The sequence below is a fragment of the Dipodomys ordii genome, unplaced genomic scaffold (assembly GCF_000151885.1).
Source record: "Dipodomys ordii isolate 6190 unplaced genomic scaffold, Dord_2.0 Scaffold105, whole genome shotgun sequence".
NCBI lineage: Eukaryota > Metazoa > Chordata > Mammalia > Rodentia > Heteromyidae > Dipodomys > Dipodomys ordii.
In genome coordinates, this window is record NW_012267321.1 from 3,024,459 (window position 1) to 3,044,630 (window position 20,172).

Genomic DNA, 20,172 nt, shown 5'->3' on the forward strand with positions numbered 1-20,172 from the left:
GATGTGAAGGGTAAACAAAGTAGGAGGCTGCAATGCTGGATAAGAAATGTACGCATTATCCTGCCCATGAAATTGTAACCACTCTTTACAGTATGTTCACAAAAATGAAATAAAATAAAATAAAAAAAAGAAAGAAAGAAAAAAGCCGGAAGTTGCACTGTGGCTCAAGTGGTAGAGCATTAGCCTTGAGTGGAATATCTGAGGGACAGTGCCCATGCCCAGAGTTCAGGCCCCACGACAGGACCAAAAAATAAAAAATAAAAGAAAATGAGCCTCGTGGACTTTTCTGCTGTCTTTGAACCGTAATCCTCAGATCTGAGTTTCTAGAGTAGCTCTGATTAGTGGTGACCAGCCATCAGTGTCTTGCTGCTTCTATCGTGATCTTTATGGTTCTCTTTCTTTCCTTAAGTGTTATGGCTGACTTTGGGCTCTACAAACTATCACTTGAGGAGAGGGGGTCTTAAGCTAACATTCTAACTTGCTCTGGACTTAAGGGTCCATAGCTTCATGAAACCAGGGCAGCAGGAGGCATCTGTGTGCTGGCTCGCTGTCTGTCAACAGAGGGTGAAGATCTTTATCTCATCAACCTAACTTGGGTTTGATGTCTCCCCTGCTCTTGTGGAACAAGCAACTGGGAATTCCATTCAGGTCAGATCCCATTTGCTTGGGACAGTTTTCCACCTGGAACTTTCAGTTTTCAGTCTTGGCTGGTGAAGTGTCATCTCGATGCAGTGTTGGGTCGGGCCAGCTCTCCCTCCTGGCTGACAGGCACAGGGTAGAGCCGGGTCACTGCTTTACAGTTCAGGCAGGTGTATACAGATCCGAAAAATACTGTCATCTTTATGTTGTATATCAATTCCCCACCACCAAATAGCTCCAAATTTTTAATATACTATCTATTGCCATCTACTCCTTTCTATCTCATATATTTGTCTGTTCTACTAAAAAACAACCTTCCATAAAGAACAAAGCCTGGCACCTGCAGGAAAATGAATGGAACTGGTATTCATCATGCATCTTGGGAAGGAAAACTAGCCAGACAAGAAACGTAAATATGTCTTTCTCAGGAATAATTTAGACTTTAAAAGACACAAACCTAGCCGCGTGCTGGTGGCTCACTCCTGTCATCCTAGCTACTCAGAAGGCTTAGATCTGAGGATCATGGTTCAAAGCTAGCCAGGGCAGGAAAGTCCATGAGACTCTTATCTCCAATAAACCACCAGAAAACCAGAAGTGAGGCTGTGGTTCAGGTTGTAGAGTGCTCACCCTCAGCTGAAGACTTGAGGCACAGCAGCCAGGACCAGAGTTCAATCCACGGGAGTAACAAAAAAAAAAAAAACAGAGATATAAACCTGTAAAGGAGACTCACAGTGATGTCCTCTACCACAGAGTCCTTGGGTTGTATTCCTCAGCACCTCATAAGCAAAAAGAAAAAAAGCCAGAAGTGGTGCTGTGGCTCAAGTGGTAAAGCACCAGCCTGAGCTGAAGAGCTGAGGGACAGCGCCCAGGCCCAGAGTTCAGGCCCCATGACCAAACCCAAAAAACAAAAAACAAACTTTACTGTTGCCTCCCAACATCTCCCCCATCTTTGTTTGAAGAACCAAACCCACCTGTCTTTAGTTGGGTGGTAGATCACCTTGACTGCATTACCCGTCAATGGAAACTTCTTCTGACTGAAGCTGAAGGCCCTGTCTTAGGTTGTTCAGAGTGGCACCCCCTGTTACCCATCTCAGGCAGCAGATCCTCTTGGGGGGCAGGGAGAGGATTCATTTATATGGAGCTTGATCTTATGTAGCTGGCTGGCTAAACTCATAAGAGATTTTGGAGGTGCACGTATAATACAAGGAAGGCAAAGAAAAACCATCAGTAAAAGCATTCCCAGGCTAAGCAATGACATTAGCAATCCTTTAACATAAGTTAAGGAAGGAATATAGCGTTGAAATTGTTTAAACAGCTTTTTAGCAGTTTTTGCCACTTTAGAATCCAGAGGTAGGGCTTGTGTAGTATTACGAGCAAGCTGATTAAGATAATGGGCAGTTTGGGGGATGGGAAGGTGGCTCAGTGGTAGAACACTTGCCTTGCATGCGTGAGGCCCTGGGTTCGATTCCTCAGCACCCCATAAGCAAAAAGAAAAAAGCCAGAAGTGGCGCTGTGGCTCACGTGGTAGAGCACTAGCCTTGAGCTGAAGAGCTGAGGGACAGTGCCCAGGCCGAGTTCAGGTCCCACGACCGGACCCAAAAAAAAAAAGATAATGGGCAGTTTGTACATTTTGTGTTAGCACCACAGCAGCTGTTGCTGTGGAGGCAGCTAATGAAATAAAGGCCAAAACATCAGCTAAAGTAGCCCAACAAATCGACGTGGGCACATTAGTTTTTTCCATTGTCTTAACACCTAAATGGCAGAATCTTCATACCAAGTTTCAGAAATATTTACAGGAAGCATAACAAAAGATGGTTGTCTAACAATAAGTATGGATTCAGTTATGCTGCTATACAAGCAATTAGTAAAAGAACAATTAGAGTAGGTAACATTAAAATAATTAGCTCCCACAGAAATATTAAACAGTCCAAACAGGATTATATGGGGTGGTGATACACAACTCATAATTATTTTTTACAGGATGAATTGGGCCAGGTTATGTTGTGGAGTACAACCACCAGCATCCAAACATGATATTGAGGATGCCGATTCACCCACCACAGTCCAAGATTGTACTTATTCATAAGATTAGCTCCAGACCAGTCCATTAACTGAGAGTTAGTTCCACAAATATTGGTAACAAATGGCTGTACATGCCTGCACCTTATTGGATGAGGCTCTCCTGTAGATACTACTATTTGTGAAGAATTAATTCAACGGTGTATCATATAGGATGGAGTACAATTTGCATGAACTGGGTATTCAGGTGGCAAAGATGTCATCTGCATAGTGTAGATCTGATATTTTGTCCAGGATCCAAATTTTATGAGTCATGGATAACATTATAATACAGCCTGGAATGGAGCCTTAGAGCTGGTGGTAAAGCATGAAGGAGCTCCAATGCCTGAAGTTGAGATATTTCCCATCTTGGCGTGTTGGATGAAGGGACCGGGGGCTGTATTGTATGCTGATCTATTTATGTGAATGAGTACTTTAACTCCCTCCCAAGTTGTAGGGTGCACAGTCAGAGAATCCTGCATGTAAGTGCAATGTGTCAACATTTGTGTCATCTGAATGAGCCTCCACAATCCTAACGCAATGCTCAGGCAACCAGCGGGATTTACTTTCTTCCTTGGAAAAAACACAAACATGTCTTCGACCCCATGTTAAAACCGGATCGGGGCCCGTGCCAGTCACATGTTAAAGGATCCTTCCACTTAAATTGGGCAAAAGTTCTTTGCTCTCTATTTTTTCCAAATCTGCTGTGCTGCAGAAAGGCCATTACAATCCAAGCTTAAAAAATTTAGTACAAATAAAGCATGAGAAGAATATTAACAGGAGAGAAGGGGCATAATTCCCATATTTTAATTTAAAAATTTGGTGTTTTAAGAGCCCATTGGCTTGTTTAACAATATCTCGTCCTTGAGGAATATAGGGAATATCTGTAGAGTGAAAAATCTGGTAAGATTTACAAAAAGATTGAAAAGCTTTCCGACATATCCCGGACCATTATCAGTTGTAATATGTTTAGGAAGTTCCATAGTGGCAAAGCAGTGTAGGGAAGGAGCAATACAATGTTTGCTAGTCTCCCCAGCAAGAGGAGTAGCCACAATAAAATTAGAGTAGGTATATGGTAACATGGACAAAGCAAAGCCATCCAAAAAATAGAATCAGGCAGGAGTTTAGTCTATTTATTCCACGGTGGAGGTGGTCAGGTTAACAATGTAGATTTCCTCCAGGTGACTGTCAGGCTGTAGCAGCAGCAGCAGCAAGGTCTCTCAGTGACTCCAAGGGACTGTCAAATCTCGTGCTGGACTGTAAATTTCTACACAGCCTTGTTAAGGATACAAGTAATACATAGGCTTGGCAGGCTGTGGTTCCACTAGTTTTTAAGGCTATTTTGACAATAGCCCAATACAATCTACCAAGATGACAACCTTTTTAACTAGATAGTTCTTTTAATAGGGCTGCTTTTCTTGGCAGAAATAGAGAGCTCAGGCCTTTACTACTATTTTCCATGCCTTTTGCTTCTGTCTATTTTGCCACATTTTTTTTTATGAATCTGGTCCCTTGTTCTCAAAAGGGGATTTAAACCATCCCCCACATTTTATAACTTTAGCTTTTTAGTATTATCACTTGTAGGTGCTCAGTGGCATTCTCATCGGGCTGCGAGTCCTCCCTGGCAGCCCTTTATTGTTATTGTTAGATCCTCCAGTTTTTCACCCTGCACCACCCCCTACTCCTGGATCCAGAGAGGGTGAAGGAAGTTTCAATGAAGAGTAGAAAACAGGGTTAGTTTAAAGTGTAAGTAAAAAAGGAGCTAGAGAGAAACAGATATTAAATGGGGGTGTTAGCCAGTCTCTTCTGGGCTCTCGCATCAGGATGAATCTGAGAGAAGAAACATTCCAAGAATTCCAGAATACATACACATGAATATTGAGACAAAAAAATTTAAGCATGTGCGTTGTAGACTGTCACACAGAAAGTGCCGGACTAGAGACGGGCCCAAATGTCCCCACTAGTGGATAGTTTACCCTGATGGGGAACCAGAGGACGTCTCCCACCAGCTGAGTCGCCTGTCTTATAGCACTTCTTCCAAGACCTCTTGCCAACCCCAATACAGAACCTGTAGGCTACACCAGACAATTACCAGACAATTACAAAGAAGCAATGTTTTAACTTAGAGGCCATTTGCATCATAGTGTCCTTGAATCCTTTTTTCCATTTTTTTGCTAAGTTTCTAAACTAATGGTTCCTTTCTCCTGGAACAAGGGGCATATTTCCTCAACAAAGTGAAAGAAACATTTTAACTGACTCTGTCTAACTTTCACTCCTCGAGTGTGAAGCATACCCTTGAGAGCCTGCACATGCAGCATGCTGCTGTTACCTTGCCCTATAGTTTCTTACTCCCGACTATACATACTCTCTCCCTCTCCTTATTTTATGTTTCTGGATGTCCTCTTACCTTAGCGGGGTCCTCTGCCTTGATTCCAGGTTTTCAGGTCCCTGTTCAGATGCCACTTGCCGGAGCCTGCCGCCAATGAAAGGGAATCCTGAATTAAGGGATGAGGATGCGGAAAAATAAAGACATAAGACAAAGGATGGGGTCTGGAGGTCTACAGCTCAAGACTGCAGCAACATTTATTTTTAAATTTCCCTAACATATACTATTAGAAGTCAAGAGGTAACATAAGGTTACTTTAGTCAAGAAAAACAAGGAAAATTTCAGTAAAAACAGGATGCAGTAAAAACAATACGCGGTCAACTGCTAGAAAATAAAACAAATTCTACAGACATAGCAAAGCAATCACAAGAAACTGGTGTTTTGTACGTGCCTTCAAGTGAGCACCGGGGTGAAGATGATCTTTAAACATTGCTGTCAGCTCCCAACAAGTGACACTGAACATGGTCGTGTGGAGCAAAGTTGGCCAGGTTGAGAGCAGTGGAGTCACAGGCCCAACTGTGGATGAATGCATAAAGAAGATGTAGCCTATTTCCATCACAAAGTACAACTAGACCAGGAACAAGAAGGAAATCGTGCTATCTGCTGCCACATCTGTAGAACTACAGATCGCTGTGGAAAATGCAAGAAGTCACACACAGAAAGGCAAATGCATGTTCTTGAAACAGACAAGAACAGGGCAAGGAATTGTCAACAAGACAGGAAGGGTCCAGGTGAGAAATGGAGTCACATGCAATGAGGTAGACCAGAAACCCAGGGTAAGGAGTCACTACTGATCCTCTCCTGAGCATAGTGACAAATTCCTGCTTCAAAATCACCACTGATAATGATGAAAATGAGTATGGACTTAGAGATTGAAGTTAACTCCTCATTAACGACCAGGCATGAAAAGAGACCCCTTCTCATCCTGCTTTCAGGAATATGCATGAAATGCTTACCTCTAATCTCCAAATGAGGTCTCTAGAAATGAAAATATTTTTTAAAAACATGGCCATTATTGCCAAAGATATTTCTGCACAGAAATGTCTCATTCTATTTCTTTCTTTCTTTCTTTTGTGCCAGTCCAAGGGTTTGAACTCTGGGCCTGGATGCTGTTGCTGAGCTCTTTTATTCCAGACTGGCACTCTACCACCAGAGAGAGGAGATAAGAACTGGAGATAAGAATCTCATGGGCTTTTTCACCAGGCTGGCTTTGAACCTTGATTCTCTGATATTAGGGTCCTGAGATTGCATCAGTACAAGGTTCCATTTTTCTTATCTAACAGCATATACGATGAGAAAACATCATATATGAGACTGAGATGATGAGGACTGGGAAGGTGGCTCAGTGGTAGAGTGCTTGCCTAGTATGCATGAAGCCCTGGGTTCAATTCCTCAGCAGCACATACATAGGAAAAGCAAGAAGTGGTGCTGTGACGCTAATGGTAGAGTGCTAGCCTTGAGCAAAAGCAGCTCAGGAACAGTGCCCAAGCACTGAGTTCAAGTCTCAGAACTGGAAAAAAATGGAAGGGACACTTTGGGTAAGAAATTTTGGGGATAAATGGCTTACACACCGCTGTGGTTGTTTACAGACAGTTATCTCAAGTTTGGCCTCAGTGTGTCCTGCTGGCCTACTGGGACCTAGAAGAGATAAGGGACTGCACCACTCCCCGGTTCCCTGGAGAAGCACCACAAAAAAGTGAAAAGTGTCCTGATAATTGTCACATGGGGGAAAGAAAAAGTTTCCTTAGAACTTGGCTTGCCACCCCAGGTGAAGGGAAAATCACCACTCCCGTGGGAGACGACCTCAGCTGCCACCCTCCTGTACCCCTATCTAAGGAACCCTCTGAAGATCTGAAGTTCCCTTGTGCATCTCAGAATTGGCCGCCCTGCCACACACATCCTGAAAGAAGAGGCGTGCGCTTAAGTTCACTGCCACTGGAGAGGCACAGACTGCAGGAGAGACCCCAGGTTCCACACTCTGGGTAAGGAATTACCTTAAGAGCAGGGATTTGGGATTGAATCCGGTTGCATGACAAAGAAAAAGGGAAGGATAGGAATGGGCTAGGACAGTGAAAAGAACTGGGGTTCTAGGTTCTCCAGCCCCAAGCCCTGTTGGTTCCTAACTTCCTCTCTCTCACAGAGTCTGTCCTGGTTTATGACAAGTGTGGAGGAATCCTGATTGTCCGGAGGCTGGGACCATGTGTTCACATCAGCAACTATAGAATGGCATTTGAACCTAAAATTGCCCCTCTTGGTTTCTGTCATCCACCTCCTCCTTCACCCGCACCATCCCCACCACAGACCTGGTTCATCTTCCTGGTCTTTCTCCTGTGAAATGTGGGCTCCGTGTTGAGGAAAGTGTGAAACCTGGGACCCACTCCTGCAGCCAGACTATTGAGGTATAAGTGCATGTCACTCGGGGAATGTGTCACGCATGCTTCTAATTTTTTTTTAGTCAGTCACAGAGCTTGACCTTGGGGCTTGCCCATTATCCTACAGCCTTTTTGCTCAAGGCTAGGCATCTACCACTTTGAACCACAGGTGTACTTCTGGTTTGCTGGTGCTTAACTGGAGAGAAGAGTCTCATAGGCTTTCTTTCTCTGAGCTGGTTTTGTATTGGGAATCCAAGGTCTCAGCCCCTGAGTAGCTAGGATTACAGGCTTGAGCCACTAGGGCCTAGCTTGTTTAGAATCTTAGATCTGATTCTACAGAGGAAAAATGGCGCAGCCTTCATCTCAGAACCTGACTCACCTTCCCTTATTGCCATTTCTCCTGGTTCACCCATTTTCCTGAACATGTCACCTTCCTCTTCCTGATGGATGGATAGAATGGATTTTTCCTAATACATGAGAGACAGAAGGACAGTATTTCTAGTGGTCTGAATGTTGGATGGAGAATGTTGAGTTCCCTTGCCACTGTGCATGCCTCAGTTTCCCAAGCCAGAACGTCTGGATGAGACTCAAGGAACAGAGAGGATGGGAGATGCCCATATGTCTATGGAGGTCATCCTCTCAGCCCAGACTATGGTTGGGTTTGTGGGTAATTTGTATCTTTTCTCCCATTATCTATTTCTTTCCTGCATAGGGAACAGGATGAGAGTCACAGACTTGATTCTTAGGCACTAAATTGTGGCCAACTTCCTAAGTCTTCTGTGTAGGGGTGTTCCCCAAACCATGGTGGCTTGGGGCTGGAGAAATTTCTTCAATGATGTGGAGTGCAAAATGATCTTCTATCTGTACCGAGTAGGCAGGGGGGTGTCGATCGGTAGCACTTGCTCCCTGAGCATCTTCCTTGCTGTCAGCGTTAGCCAGGGGGACTCCAAATGGGCAGGGCTGAAGGGAAGAGCCCACAAGCACATTGTCTCCACTGTCTACTTTAGATGGGGGGTCTTCTTCCTGGTGAGCATTGTTTTTCTCATGTTCATGACCGGACCCAAAGCACATGACAACATCATGAGCTTAATGGCCTATGGATACTGTTCCTCCGTGCGTCAGGACCCAGCTGCTTATGTCCTATACTTGGCCATGCTCTCGGTGCCTGATGCTCTGTGTCTGGGGCTCATGCTCTGGGCCAGTACCTCCATGCTCTTGGTCCTGTACAGACACAAGCAGACAATGCAACACATCAAGAGGACCAGTGTCTCCACCAGAGCCTCTCTTGAGTCCAGAGCTACCATAAGCATCCTCCTCCTGGTGAGCTCCTTTGTCTTCTTTTACTCTGCATCCTGCATCTTTCAGATTTGCTTGTTTGTGATTTACAATCCTAGCCTTGTGTTTTACCATATGGGGGTGATTGCTATGGGCTGTTTCCCAGCCCTCAGCCCTTTCCTGCCCATGAGTGGACACTCCACTTTCTGCAGCCTCCTCTTCACCTGCACAAAGAAGAAGAAAGTGGTCCTCCCCTGAGGACCACCAAGCTTGCATTTCTGCTGAACTTTGCTTGGCCATTCAACAATCTCCACAACTAGATAAAAGTTATCTGCTGAGAGAGGTGTGCACACACGTCCACATCTGCACATTTGTGTGCTATATATCTGTGTGTTCATCTGTCTCTACTGTGCTGGCCTAGAAAACTATATGAAAGTGAAAATGTTAGATTTTGAAATAATTCTTATTAGATCATGTCAACTTCCTCCAGAGAATCTGCTCCATTCAGGGGTGGTACTGTCAAGTTCAAGTAAAAGTGGTTAAACTCAACTAACATGTTTTCCTAATTCCATTTTGACTCTTTGATTTTTTTGTTATTTCTGTCTTTAATAGCTCACTATACAATGAAGCAAATCATTCTTAAAGCCCTTTCTGTTCTGGGGAAGAAAGTAGTTGGAAAGAAAATAGCAGCTGGGTGGTGGTGGTTGATGGTTGAGTTTTGATTTCCTGAAGAGGGGGATCTAAGAATCACAGTTCAAAGGCAGTCTAGGCAGAAAACTCTCTAAGCCTCTCATCTCCAATAAACCACTAAAAAAAAAAAAAAGATGGAAATGGTGCTGTGGCTGAAATTGTAGAGCGCTAACCTTGAGCAAAATCGTCCCAGGGATAGAATGGAGGCCCAGAGTTCAAGCCCCAGTATAGGCACAAAGAAGGAAAGAGAGAATGAGGGACACAAACAGACAAACAGACAGAGACAGACAGAGTAGAGAGAGGGAAAGACAGCACAGCAGGAAGGAAAGAAGGAAGGAACGGAAGGAGGGAAGTGAGGAGTTCTGCTGGTGTAGCACTGACCACAAACATCAAGGCTCTTTCCTGACAGTTACTCCCGTATTCTTGTGCTTATTTCTTCCACATAATTTATTTTCACAACTCTTTATTTTCCTTAGCAGTCTATGTTACATATCTCTAGACTCTCTGCTAATTCAACAAGGACATTAAGTGTACTTTTGAAAAGCACATTTTTTAATGTAAAGTTGTTTTTACAACACGAAGCCTCCTTGAGAATGTCCCTTCCTTCGCTATTGTGACATTTCCTGCAGTGCTTCTCATGTTCCTTTTTATGAGTTCACTTTACTACAGCATCTGGGGTGCTGGTGAGGGCTGCTCTGCTGAATGACAGTCAGGGCCCTCCAGTCCAGAGCTCTCCACCTCCACCCTTTTCTTCTTGGGAATGAATTGCAGGGTGACAGCAAGCCATAAGTAACACTGATGCCCCAGGGACAGTCACCAGCCCTGAGCACAAAAGCTTAGGGATAGGACCCAGGCCCTGATTTCAAGTCCTGGGACCAGCACAGAAAAGGAAATCAAGCAGATGGCAGGCCTGCCTCCAGGAGCCATCTAGGGAGTATGCCAGGTGTTGAGTGGACTCTGGGCTCTGAGCCATGCCCCGTGCTTCCCCTCCCCCACAGCGCTCAGCAACACTCCACTGGCTTTTCCTCTTTTTTTTTTTGGTCCACCGTGGGGCTTGAATTCTGGACGTAGGCGCTGTCCCTCAGCTCTTCAGCTCAAGGTTAGACTCAGCAACCCACACACCCCTGCAGTCCGCTGGAAGCACATCCTCCCATCATCACGCTGACATGCAGCCCTGCCTGGACTCATTACTTCTGGAGAGTTCACACATTCAAGATGTCTCTCCCATCTGTGTCCCCTCCTTTCTTCCTGAGCACTCTCAGTTCTGCACCACCATCTTGTTTCCTGTCCCCTGTGTCCTTGCCATGCGGTGGCCAGACTCTTGACTCCTGCTCACCCACTGCACACCTGCTGGTCAGAGCTCACAGCCAGTGCCTGACTTGGCTTCATTCACAGCAGCACCTGGTGACTATGCTCAATATGAAGGAGGGATGAGACATGCTGGCAGGACAAACTCCAAGCAAGGACAGATCATAAGGGGTGGAACCTTGGGCACCATGCTTGCTGCCCAGGGCCTAAGGAGCTTCACACAGGATAGGAGGAAGAGGAAGAGGTGGGCCTTCAGCCACGGCAGCTCAGGGGAGCAGCAGGTAGGGTTACTGTGCATTCACGCACCCATGGGGGTGGAGGGGACTGCCACTGAGGCCCAGCAGGTGAGCTGTCCCAAGGGGACAGGACTGGGGTGGTGGGGCAGGCGGTGGCAGATGAGCCCTGGACTCACTGGCAGAGCTCTACCTTCACAGCACTGGACATTCCTGGGTAGCAGACGAAGAGGAGGCCTCAGGCAGAGGTGCGGGAGGTGAACCAGTTGCCCACCGCCAGCCGTTTCACCAGCAGCATGAAGTGGACTTCGAGGTCAGAGGGCAAGAGCTCTTAGGAGATGGCCCACAAGGTGTTGGGAGATGACAGTAAAGTTTAAAGGTCATCTTGACCCTGGTGTTCACTTGAAGGCACATTCAAGGAACTGGCTTACTTAAAAACACCAGGTGCCCGGGATTGCTTTGCTATGTCTGCAGAGTTTGTTTTACTTTCTACCAGTTGACCTTGCCCTATTTTACTGCACTCTGTTTTTACTGAAGTTTTCCTTGTTTTTCTGTACTATTGTAACCTTATGTTACCTCTTGACTTCTAATACTATACATTAGGGAAAGTTAAAAATAAACATTGCAGCATTCTTGAGCTGTAGACCTCCCGACACCAACCTTTGTCTTATGTCTTTATTTTTCTGCATCCTCACACCCTAATTCAGGATTCCCTTTTGTTGCCGGCAAGCTCTGGCAAGTGGCGCCCAAACAGAGACCTGAAAACCTGGGATCAAGGCAGAGGACCCCGCTAAGGTAAGAGGACATGTCTGGAAAAAGAGAGTGGGTGATAGTATAATCAGGAGTAAGAAATTATGGGGCCAGGTAAGAGCCACACGTTATATGTACACGCTCTTAAGGGCATGCTTCAAGCTCAAGGAGTGAAAGTTGGACAGAGGCAGTTAGAGAGTTTCTTTCACTTTGTCAAGGAAGTATGCCCCTGGTTCCTGGTTCCTGGAGGAAGGAACCATTAGTTTAGAAACTTAGCAAAAAAAAAAAAAAGGAAAAAAGGATTCAGGGACACTATGATGCAAATGTCCTGTAAGTTAAAACATTGCTGCTTTGTGATTGTCTGGTATCTGTGTAGCCTATAGGTTCTGTATTGCGGTTGGCAAGAGTCTTGGTGGACGTGCTATAAGACAGCCAACTGGGCCGGTGGGAAACATCCTCTGAATCCCCATCAGGGTAAACTATCCACTAGTGTGGATACTTGGGCTGGTCTGTACTCCGGCACTTTCTGTCTGACAGTCTACAAGGCGCATGCTGTAAATGTGTTTTGTCTCAATGTTTGTATGTGTGTATTCTGGAATTCTTGGAATGTTTCTTCTCTCAGATTCATCCTGATGGGAGAGCCTGGAGGAGGCTAGCTAACACCCCCTAAATATCTTTTCATCTCTAGCTCCTTTTGTTACTTACATTTTAAACTGACCCCCCTTTCTACCTTCCACTGCCACCTCCTCTACCCTCTCTGGATCCAGAAGTAGGAGAGTGGTGGGGGTGAAAAACCTGGAGGATCTAACAATAACTTAAAAGGGCTGGCAGGGAGAACTTGCAGCCAGATGAAACTGCCACTGACCACCTGCAAGTGACACCAGCAAGATCTTAGCCTCGGGCCTTAGCCCAGGGGGTCTGAGTATGGGGGGGAGGGAACCTGTCAGGCAGACGGGACAGCCATTAGGGACTTCTTTCCCTTGAGTCAAGATGACTGGGAATTCTCCTCCACCTTGGAAGGCTCCTGGGTCAACGTTAGCAGGAATCTAAAAGAAAAATCCTCCAGAGGTGAGTAGAGGGGTTTGAGTCCCTGGTAAGTGGATTTGAGTCCCACTTGTGAATGGTGGTGAGATATCGAGCCATTCACTGAGACTTGATTTTGTCTTTGTGGCCACTTGTCTGTCTTGTTTATTTCAGTGTGTTTTCTGTTCTATGTTTTCCAAGGTAGGGATAAACTGGGGCCCATTAGCCCCCAACTCAAACTTTGGTTGTTGTCTTGTCTAGTTCTGTTTTAGAATTGATAGCAGTTTTAAATGTATGTACAACTGATTTTGATTTTTGTGCGATTTAAGATCTGTGTTCGTTTTGTGTTTGTGAACATGTTCAAGAAAAAATTATCAGCACACTGTAAAAATTGGGTAAGTTTAAGTTTCAAATTCAAAAGGTTATGAGGTTTTGACATTACCAAAAATTTTAAAGAATTTTCACATTGTTTTAAATGACTTTTTAAGGATTCTTTAACTTAGAAAATTAAAAATAGTCTTAAAAACTAGTGGGGCCACACCCAGGCCAGCCTACATATTACTTGTATCCTTAACACTCTGTGTAGAAATTGACAGCCCAGCATGAGGTGTGACAGTCCCTTGGAGCCACTGAGAGACCCTGCTGTTGCTGCTGCTGCTACAGCCTGACAGTCACCTGGAGGAAATCTACATTGTTACCCTGAACACCTCCACCGTGGAAAAAGTAGACTAAACTCCTGCCTGAGTCCATTTTTTGGATGGCTTTGCTTTGTCCATGTTACCATATACCTACTCTAATTTTATTATGGCTACTCCTCTTGCCGGAGAGAACAGCAAACATTGTATTGCTCATTCCCTACATTGCTTTGCCAATGTTGGATTTCCTAAACATATTAAAACTGATAATGGTCCGGGATATGTCAAACAAGCTTTTCAAACTTTTTGTAAATCTTACCAAATTTTTCACTCTACAGATATTCCCTATATTCCTCAAGAACAATGAATTGTTAACCAAACCAATGGGCTTATTAAAACACCCAATTTTTAACTTAAAATGTGGGAATTATAACCCTTCTCTCTTGTTAATATACTTCTCATGCTTTATTTGTACTAAATATTTTAAGCTTAGATTGTAATGGCCTTTCTGCAGCACAACAGTTTTGAGAAAAAAGAGAACAAAGAGCTTTTGCCCAAGGTAAGTGGAAGGATCCTTTAACAGGTGATTGGCATGGGCCCCGATCGGGTTTTAACTTGGGGTTTAGGACATGTTTGTGTTATTTTGCAGGAAGAAAATAAATCCTGCTGGTTGCCTGAGCATTGTGTTAGGATTGTGGAGGCTCATTCAGATGACACACATGCTGACACATAGAGCTTACATGCCAGATCCCCTGATTGTGCACCCTACAACTTGGGATGGAGTTGAAGTATTCATTCACGTCAATAGATCAGCGTACAGTACAACACCCTATCCCTTCATCCAGCACACCAACATGGGAGATATATCAGCTTCCCTAATTCAGGATTCCATTTCGTTGCTGGCAGGCTCTGGCAACAAGGACTCCACCGCCTTGACCCGCACCACTGTCTCCTCCATAGTGGCCAGCGACTCCAGTGGGGGCTGCAGGGACGGGGCAAGGGGGAGGCACTGATGTTCTGCTCTGCCCTCCGGCCCTGAGGCCATCCCCCTGGACAGCACCCCGACCCCCTCCTAACATGGCCCCAATGCTTCTGTCTTTGCCCTGGGGATGAGAACAGGGACCCCACATGACACTCACTAGCAGGCAGTGCACATTCTCTGGGCCCCCACCAGGCCAGTGAAGGTTCCCAGCTGCTCAGCCAGAGCCAGAAGGACCTCATCCTCATTGAAGATGGTGTTTGTAGGAGCTGGGCATTCCCATCAAAGCCTACCCTGGGCCCCAGCACCCTGGGATCCCGGCCCCAAGAAATGCAAACCTGCTCTCAGTACCCAGAGTTTTCCCATATGGCCAGCACAGAGAACAAGATACGAGTTGGGTGTAGGTGGGAGAGCACTGCATGACAGGGCCACTCTGCACCCCTCAGGGAGGGGAGACTTAGTCCCATACGGTGCAACACTGTGGCAAGCAGATTTCCTGTTCAGGTACAGCTTATACTCTCCACACTGTTCTGGGCCAATAATCCTTTCTCTCTGTTCAGACTTGGTTCAGCTACTGCCTCCTGGAGGCTTTGCAGGCTGTCTCCCCCCAGCCTGCCCCCAACCAACGGCCCCTGTGCCTGGCTCACCCCGGGAGACAGCGCCAAACCCAGCCACAGTCTCAGGCCTCAGGGCTGGGCAGGGCAGGCCGGGTCACCACCGATCTCTGGGATTCTTACTTTCTGACCTAGGACTTGCCACAGGAAGCACAGCACCCAGTGCTCAGAGCACCACTTCCAGAACCGTGACACTACACTGCTGTCCTTTAAGATGCCAGCCTGGCATTTTGCTCTAGCCCACAATCATGCTTTAGTAATTGCTCACAAAACCAATCCTGCATATTCTGCAGGAGTGAGGCCAAGGCTTCTGCTTTGCTGTCTGGACAGCACTACCTTTCCCAAAAGACAAGATGCCTGCCACATGCAACTGGAAAGGCTCCCAGTCAATGCAGTCAGTTTGGCCTAGAAACCCTTCCAAGGAGAGAGCAAGACGAGCATTGGCTCGATTGAGCCACTCAACATCTGACACCCAAAAAAGAAAAACAATTTAGTGAGGATCCAAGCCATAATGCCTTTGGGCTTGGGCCCTTCACTTGACAATAGCAAGTTGGTCTGCCTGAGAGTACACCCGAGGTGTACTCCCCCTAGGAGAGTGTGAACCCACTCTAATGGCTCCCCCTTTTGAGTTAAAACTGCAGAAATCAATGTAACACCTGCAAACAACTGAAAGGAAATGAGCTCAAAAATAGAATACCTCCTCAGGGAAACTTCATCCAGGGCTTCTTGGAATTGCAAAAATATTGCCCGATGGCTGTCTGTAATTGTAATAACTTCATGGGGTGTCCTGTCTTTTAGTAAGTCAAATAAGGGCACAAGACTATTTTTAGGGATAAGAACCCATGGCAACAGCCAATTGATTTCCCCTAAAAGGCTCTGAAGTTGGGTTAAGTTCAGAGAGGCTGGAATATTCAGCAAAGGCTTAACAGCCTGGCATGAGTCAAGGTAAGGTGGGTTCCAAGCACCTTAAAAGGAGGTACCTTTTGAATTTTATTGAGGGCTATGGTAAACCCCCCCTTTTTTTAATATGGCAAGAACCTGGGCCAGAAGGCCCTCCAGGAGGCCTGGGTCTTGGTGCCCCAGAATTATATCATCCATGTAGGCATAGGCTAGGGAGGTATCTGAACCAAGCATAGGCCCTAAAAGTGTGGCCAAGTATTGTTGGCAAAAGGCCGGGCTAGAAGGGATGGGGAAAGCAAACTTCTCTCAGTCATCTGGATGAGGGGGATATTTAAAAAAAAAATCTTGAATATCAATCACAACCAAGGTATATTCTGAAGGTATAGCAGGAGTCGAGGGCCTGCCTCTTAGGGGCGTTCCTACTAGCTTCATCCTTTCTTTTACCTTACTTAGATCTTGGAGCATATGCCAAGTCCCTGAGGCTTTTTGAGTAACAAATAGGGGTGTGTTACAAGGACTCACAGAAGGGAGTACATGCCCAAGGTTTTTCTGTTCCTCCACCAGAAGGTGGAGGGCTACAAGTTTAGGTTTGGTCAATGGCCACTGCTCGACCCAGATAGGGCTTCCTGGCTTCCACCTAATGGGAGGTTCTGGGGGTGGGGAAGTGCCTTTTAGGATTGGGGGTGTACCCGAGTGGGTCCCCTATGTTCTTCTCTGTAATTATGAAAGTTAAAAAAATCCTTAATTCCCTCTAGATCCTGTTTAAGCCTTTGTGCTTCTTCCCCATCCAGGATATCATCATAGGATGTTCCATGGTCTGTAGTGACCACGGCATCCATTTGTCTTAGCATGTTTTGCCCTAGTAAATTGGCAGTGAGGTTCTTTGCCACTAAAGGGCGTATCTTTTCCTGCTCTCCATCTGGGCTAGTCCATTTCATAAGGGTGACCATCTCTTTGGACTGGGATTTGCCCCGTACCCCCAATATCAGGGCCAGGTGCAAGCTTCCAGTCCAAGGGCACTTCCTCCTCCCTGAGTATGGTTAGATCTGCCCCCGTGTCAATTAAGCAGTGAAACTGATTCCCACCTATGTTATGAGAATACTCATTATAGAGCAGAGTCCCTCCACCAGGGGGACAGTTCAATGGGCCAGCGTCATCCTGCCATGAGGTTGCCTGGGCCTCCCAGCAGAGGGGGTTCCTCCTTGAGTTAACGGGGCTGGAAAATGCCCCTACCCTAGTTTAAGGCTTTCCATCTAAATCAAACTTGGATCGACAATCCTTTTTCCAAGGCTATCCCTTCCTGCACCTGGGGCAGGGTGGAAGGGGCAGTTTGCCACCCCCACCTCCCCTGGGCCGGTTGGTTGAGGATTGCTGTAATCATTCCCTCTTAAAGTGCCCCTCCTGCCCACATTTAAAACAAGTCCTTCTCCCCAATTGTATTGGGGTTCCTTGACCCTGGGCTGCAGGTGATGGGTAATAGCCTCAGTCATTGCCGATGTCTGAGCCTGTAAGGCCAAAACTAGTGATTGGGACTGGTGCTGTTGCATTCCCACATTCCGTGAGGCGACCATCCATCTGCTCAGGGAACTCTCTCTCAATCACGGGCAGGCCATGCAGTGGTCTGCATTCATCCCTTCCCAGACCAGCAGCTTTACAAACTGATCTCAGAGGTTCCCTGCCGGCAGCTTGCAGTTAATACTCTGTTGGACTAGGTCTACAAACTCAGCTACAGACTCACCAGATTTTTGTCTCACTCCTGCTCTGGGGGACTCAGTAGGCCCATCATCCAGTTTGTACCTGCGGCAAGTCCTGCCTGCCTCACCTGGTCACAGTATGGACCAGGTATTGCGGCCTGTTGGACACCAGTGGAGTGCCCATCCCACATCTCTGGTAACATGGCATAAGTAATAGGTATCTCGGGTTGACCCTGCCAGTTATTCTCTGCCCACAGTCTGCATTCCTCCTTAAAGAAAGCACACCATTTAATAAACTGAGAAATGGTGAGGATGGCTTTGGCCACATCCAGCCAGTCCTTAGGGACACATGGGTGATAAGCAATGTCCTGTAATAGGGTCTGAGCCCAAGGAGAGTTAGGGCCATCCTCCACCACTGCCTTGCAGCACTCTTTAAGGTCCTTAGCTTCCCATGGATACCATTCCAAGGGCCTGTTAGCTCCTGGTGCCAGATTGACCAGATACACTTGGGGAAGCAAATCCTATGTCCTAGGGTCTGGGCTCCCAGGTGGCCCTTCCTTTCCAGGGTAGGCCTCTGAGTAGGTTACTTTCCCAGCCCTCGGCCCCCCCATGGAAGGTTGGTAGGGGTCCAGGTCTTGCAGGTCCCTCTCACAGGTTGAGTAGGGTGACATACATCCCCTCCAATCAGGGGAATAGGGAAGAGGCCTACGACCATCAGGGGACCTGAGTCAGAGGGGGTAACTTTCACCCTTGTTTTGATTTCCACTGTTCATGTTTCAGTGCATTCTCAGTCGAATTTGACCCATTCCTTTTCCTTCCCACTTCCCAAGTCCTCCTTTACTCCCTAAGGCCTAATGTTGCCTCCTCCTCCTTCTTCTGTGAGATAGCATTACCCATACTAAGGGTTTCATTTACCCTGAGAGACTGCTTAGCCTCGGCTGGCATCTTTTCCTTTCATGCCCCAAGTTGGGTGCCAGATGTCAGGTCTTTGTCTGTTCCTCCAAGACGGAAGGGGTCCAAGGAAAGGTAAGTGCAGCAGCTCGCCCGTTCCCCAGCGTCCCTTTCCCTGGGAGACAATCAGACACAGTGGAGAGTCAAGTCAAGCAGGAAAATTTGTTTATTAACACACAACAAGCCCTTTTTAAAGCAAAAAAGAGCGGGTGGCATGGCAGGGGAGGAAAAGGAACCAATCACCATCAAGTTCTCACTCTATCATACACCTAAGCGTCCATGGTCTAGCAAATTGGGCTCTCTCAGCGCCATCTTTGCTGCCCATGTGCTCTACACACAACCATGCTGTGGGCAATACTATGGGTGAACGGGAATCCGAGATTGTACAGGTGGGACTGGACTGTACAGGTGGATCTGGGTGCTCAGTTTCTGGCTCATTAACTCCCTCTGGTATGCAGGCCATAGAACCTGAGCTTTGTTTCAGAGGATAACCATGGTAACTACTGCACCCAGCTTTTACATCTCAGAGCCATCAAGCAGAATCCTGACCAGTGTCTGACAGTTTGGGGAAGGGTCCAGCCCCACGTGCCAACAGGAGGACCACAGAGTGCAGGCGGAGGCGTTGCTAGGCCCCCAGCCTGGCCCTGTCAGCACCCTGTCACACCCTTTCTGCTTGATCACATTTTGACACAGTCTTCCCCATCCAATGAAATCTGCATTAAAAAAGTACAAAATGAGAGGTTTTGAGAGCTTCCAGATAGCTGAAGATGTGAGGGTTCGTGGAGCATAGTGGGTGTAGACAAGGCACTCTGCTCCCAGGGCCTTGCCATACATATATTTTCTGTGGCATCCTTAATGGTGAACCTGTGACGATTTGTTGCCCGTCCTGATTCCTTTGAGTGGATCAGCCCCACGTGGGGACAGAGTCAGAAACACAGGCAAGCAACCTGGGCCTTCGCATCCACAGCATGGGAAGTTAGGGTGAGGAGTGAACCGAATTAGAGGGGCCAGGCTGTGTCTGCTGTTCCATGAGGAAATGCCCGTGGTGGGAGGTATGACTCAGGTGGTAGAACAACTGCCAATGAGCAAAAGCATCAGATACCTACTTCAAGTCCTAGTCTCATATTTAAAAAAAAAAAAACGGAAATGCTTGCTTGCTACTGGGGAGAAATACTCAAATTTTCAGGGCCACAGCTTTTTGTTGACTATGGTGGAAATATGGAGAAAAGTCAGGTGATTTTGTTTTTCATTACACATGGCCTAAGCTATTTCCCAATCCCGAGCCAGTGAAGGTGAACAGGAAAGTAGTGCCTGTGGGTGAGTGTTTCAACATCCCATAATGAGTTCACTCTGAATTAAGAGTGGGTCCTAGAGCCAACAAAGTGTCCTCCTAAGCACACCAGCTGGAGAAGACCCAGTACACAGAGGGCACAGCCTGGGAACAGAGGCAGGGGTTGGCTGAAAATACACCCATAAGCCCAAGGAAATCAAGAACCATAACTGGGCCTCAAGTGAGAAGAGGAGTGCAGAGTAGATCCATATAGAAGCTGCGAATGTAAGCCACTGTGTGAGGTTATTTGTCCCAACAGCCCCAGAGAACAGGTGCATCAAATTTTCGTATTGTGTGCACATGAAGGGAGAAAGCAGCAGTGAGACACTCCCTCC

At 46.6% G+C, this 20,172-nt stretch overlaps 1 protein-coding gene across 1 annotated transcript; it reads left to right on the forward strand.

The window, feature by feature from the left end:
- Positions 1-8,256: 8,256 nt before the first annotated feature.
- On the forward strand, positions 8,257-8,988 carry LOC105994217 (vomeronasal type-1 receptor 4-like). Its single transcript, XM_013027631.1, has one exon. The coding sequence runs from the start codon at positions 8,257-8,259 to the stop codon at positions 8,986-8,988; it is 732 nt and encodes a 243-aa protein (XP_012883085.1).
- The last annotated feature ends 11,184 nt before the right edge of the window (positions 8,989-20,172 follow it).

Excerpts from the sequence above, each read along its gene's own strand:
- LOC105994217 (XM_013027631.1), top strand. The coding sequence starts at position 8,257 with ATGGTGGCTTGGGGCTGGAGAAATTTCTTCAATGATGTGGAGTGCAAA.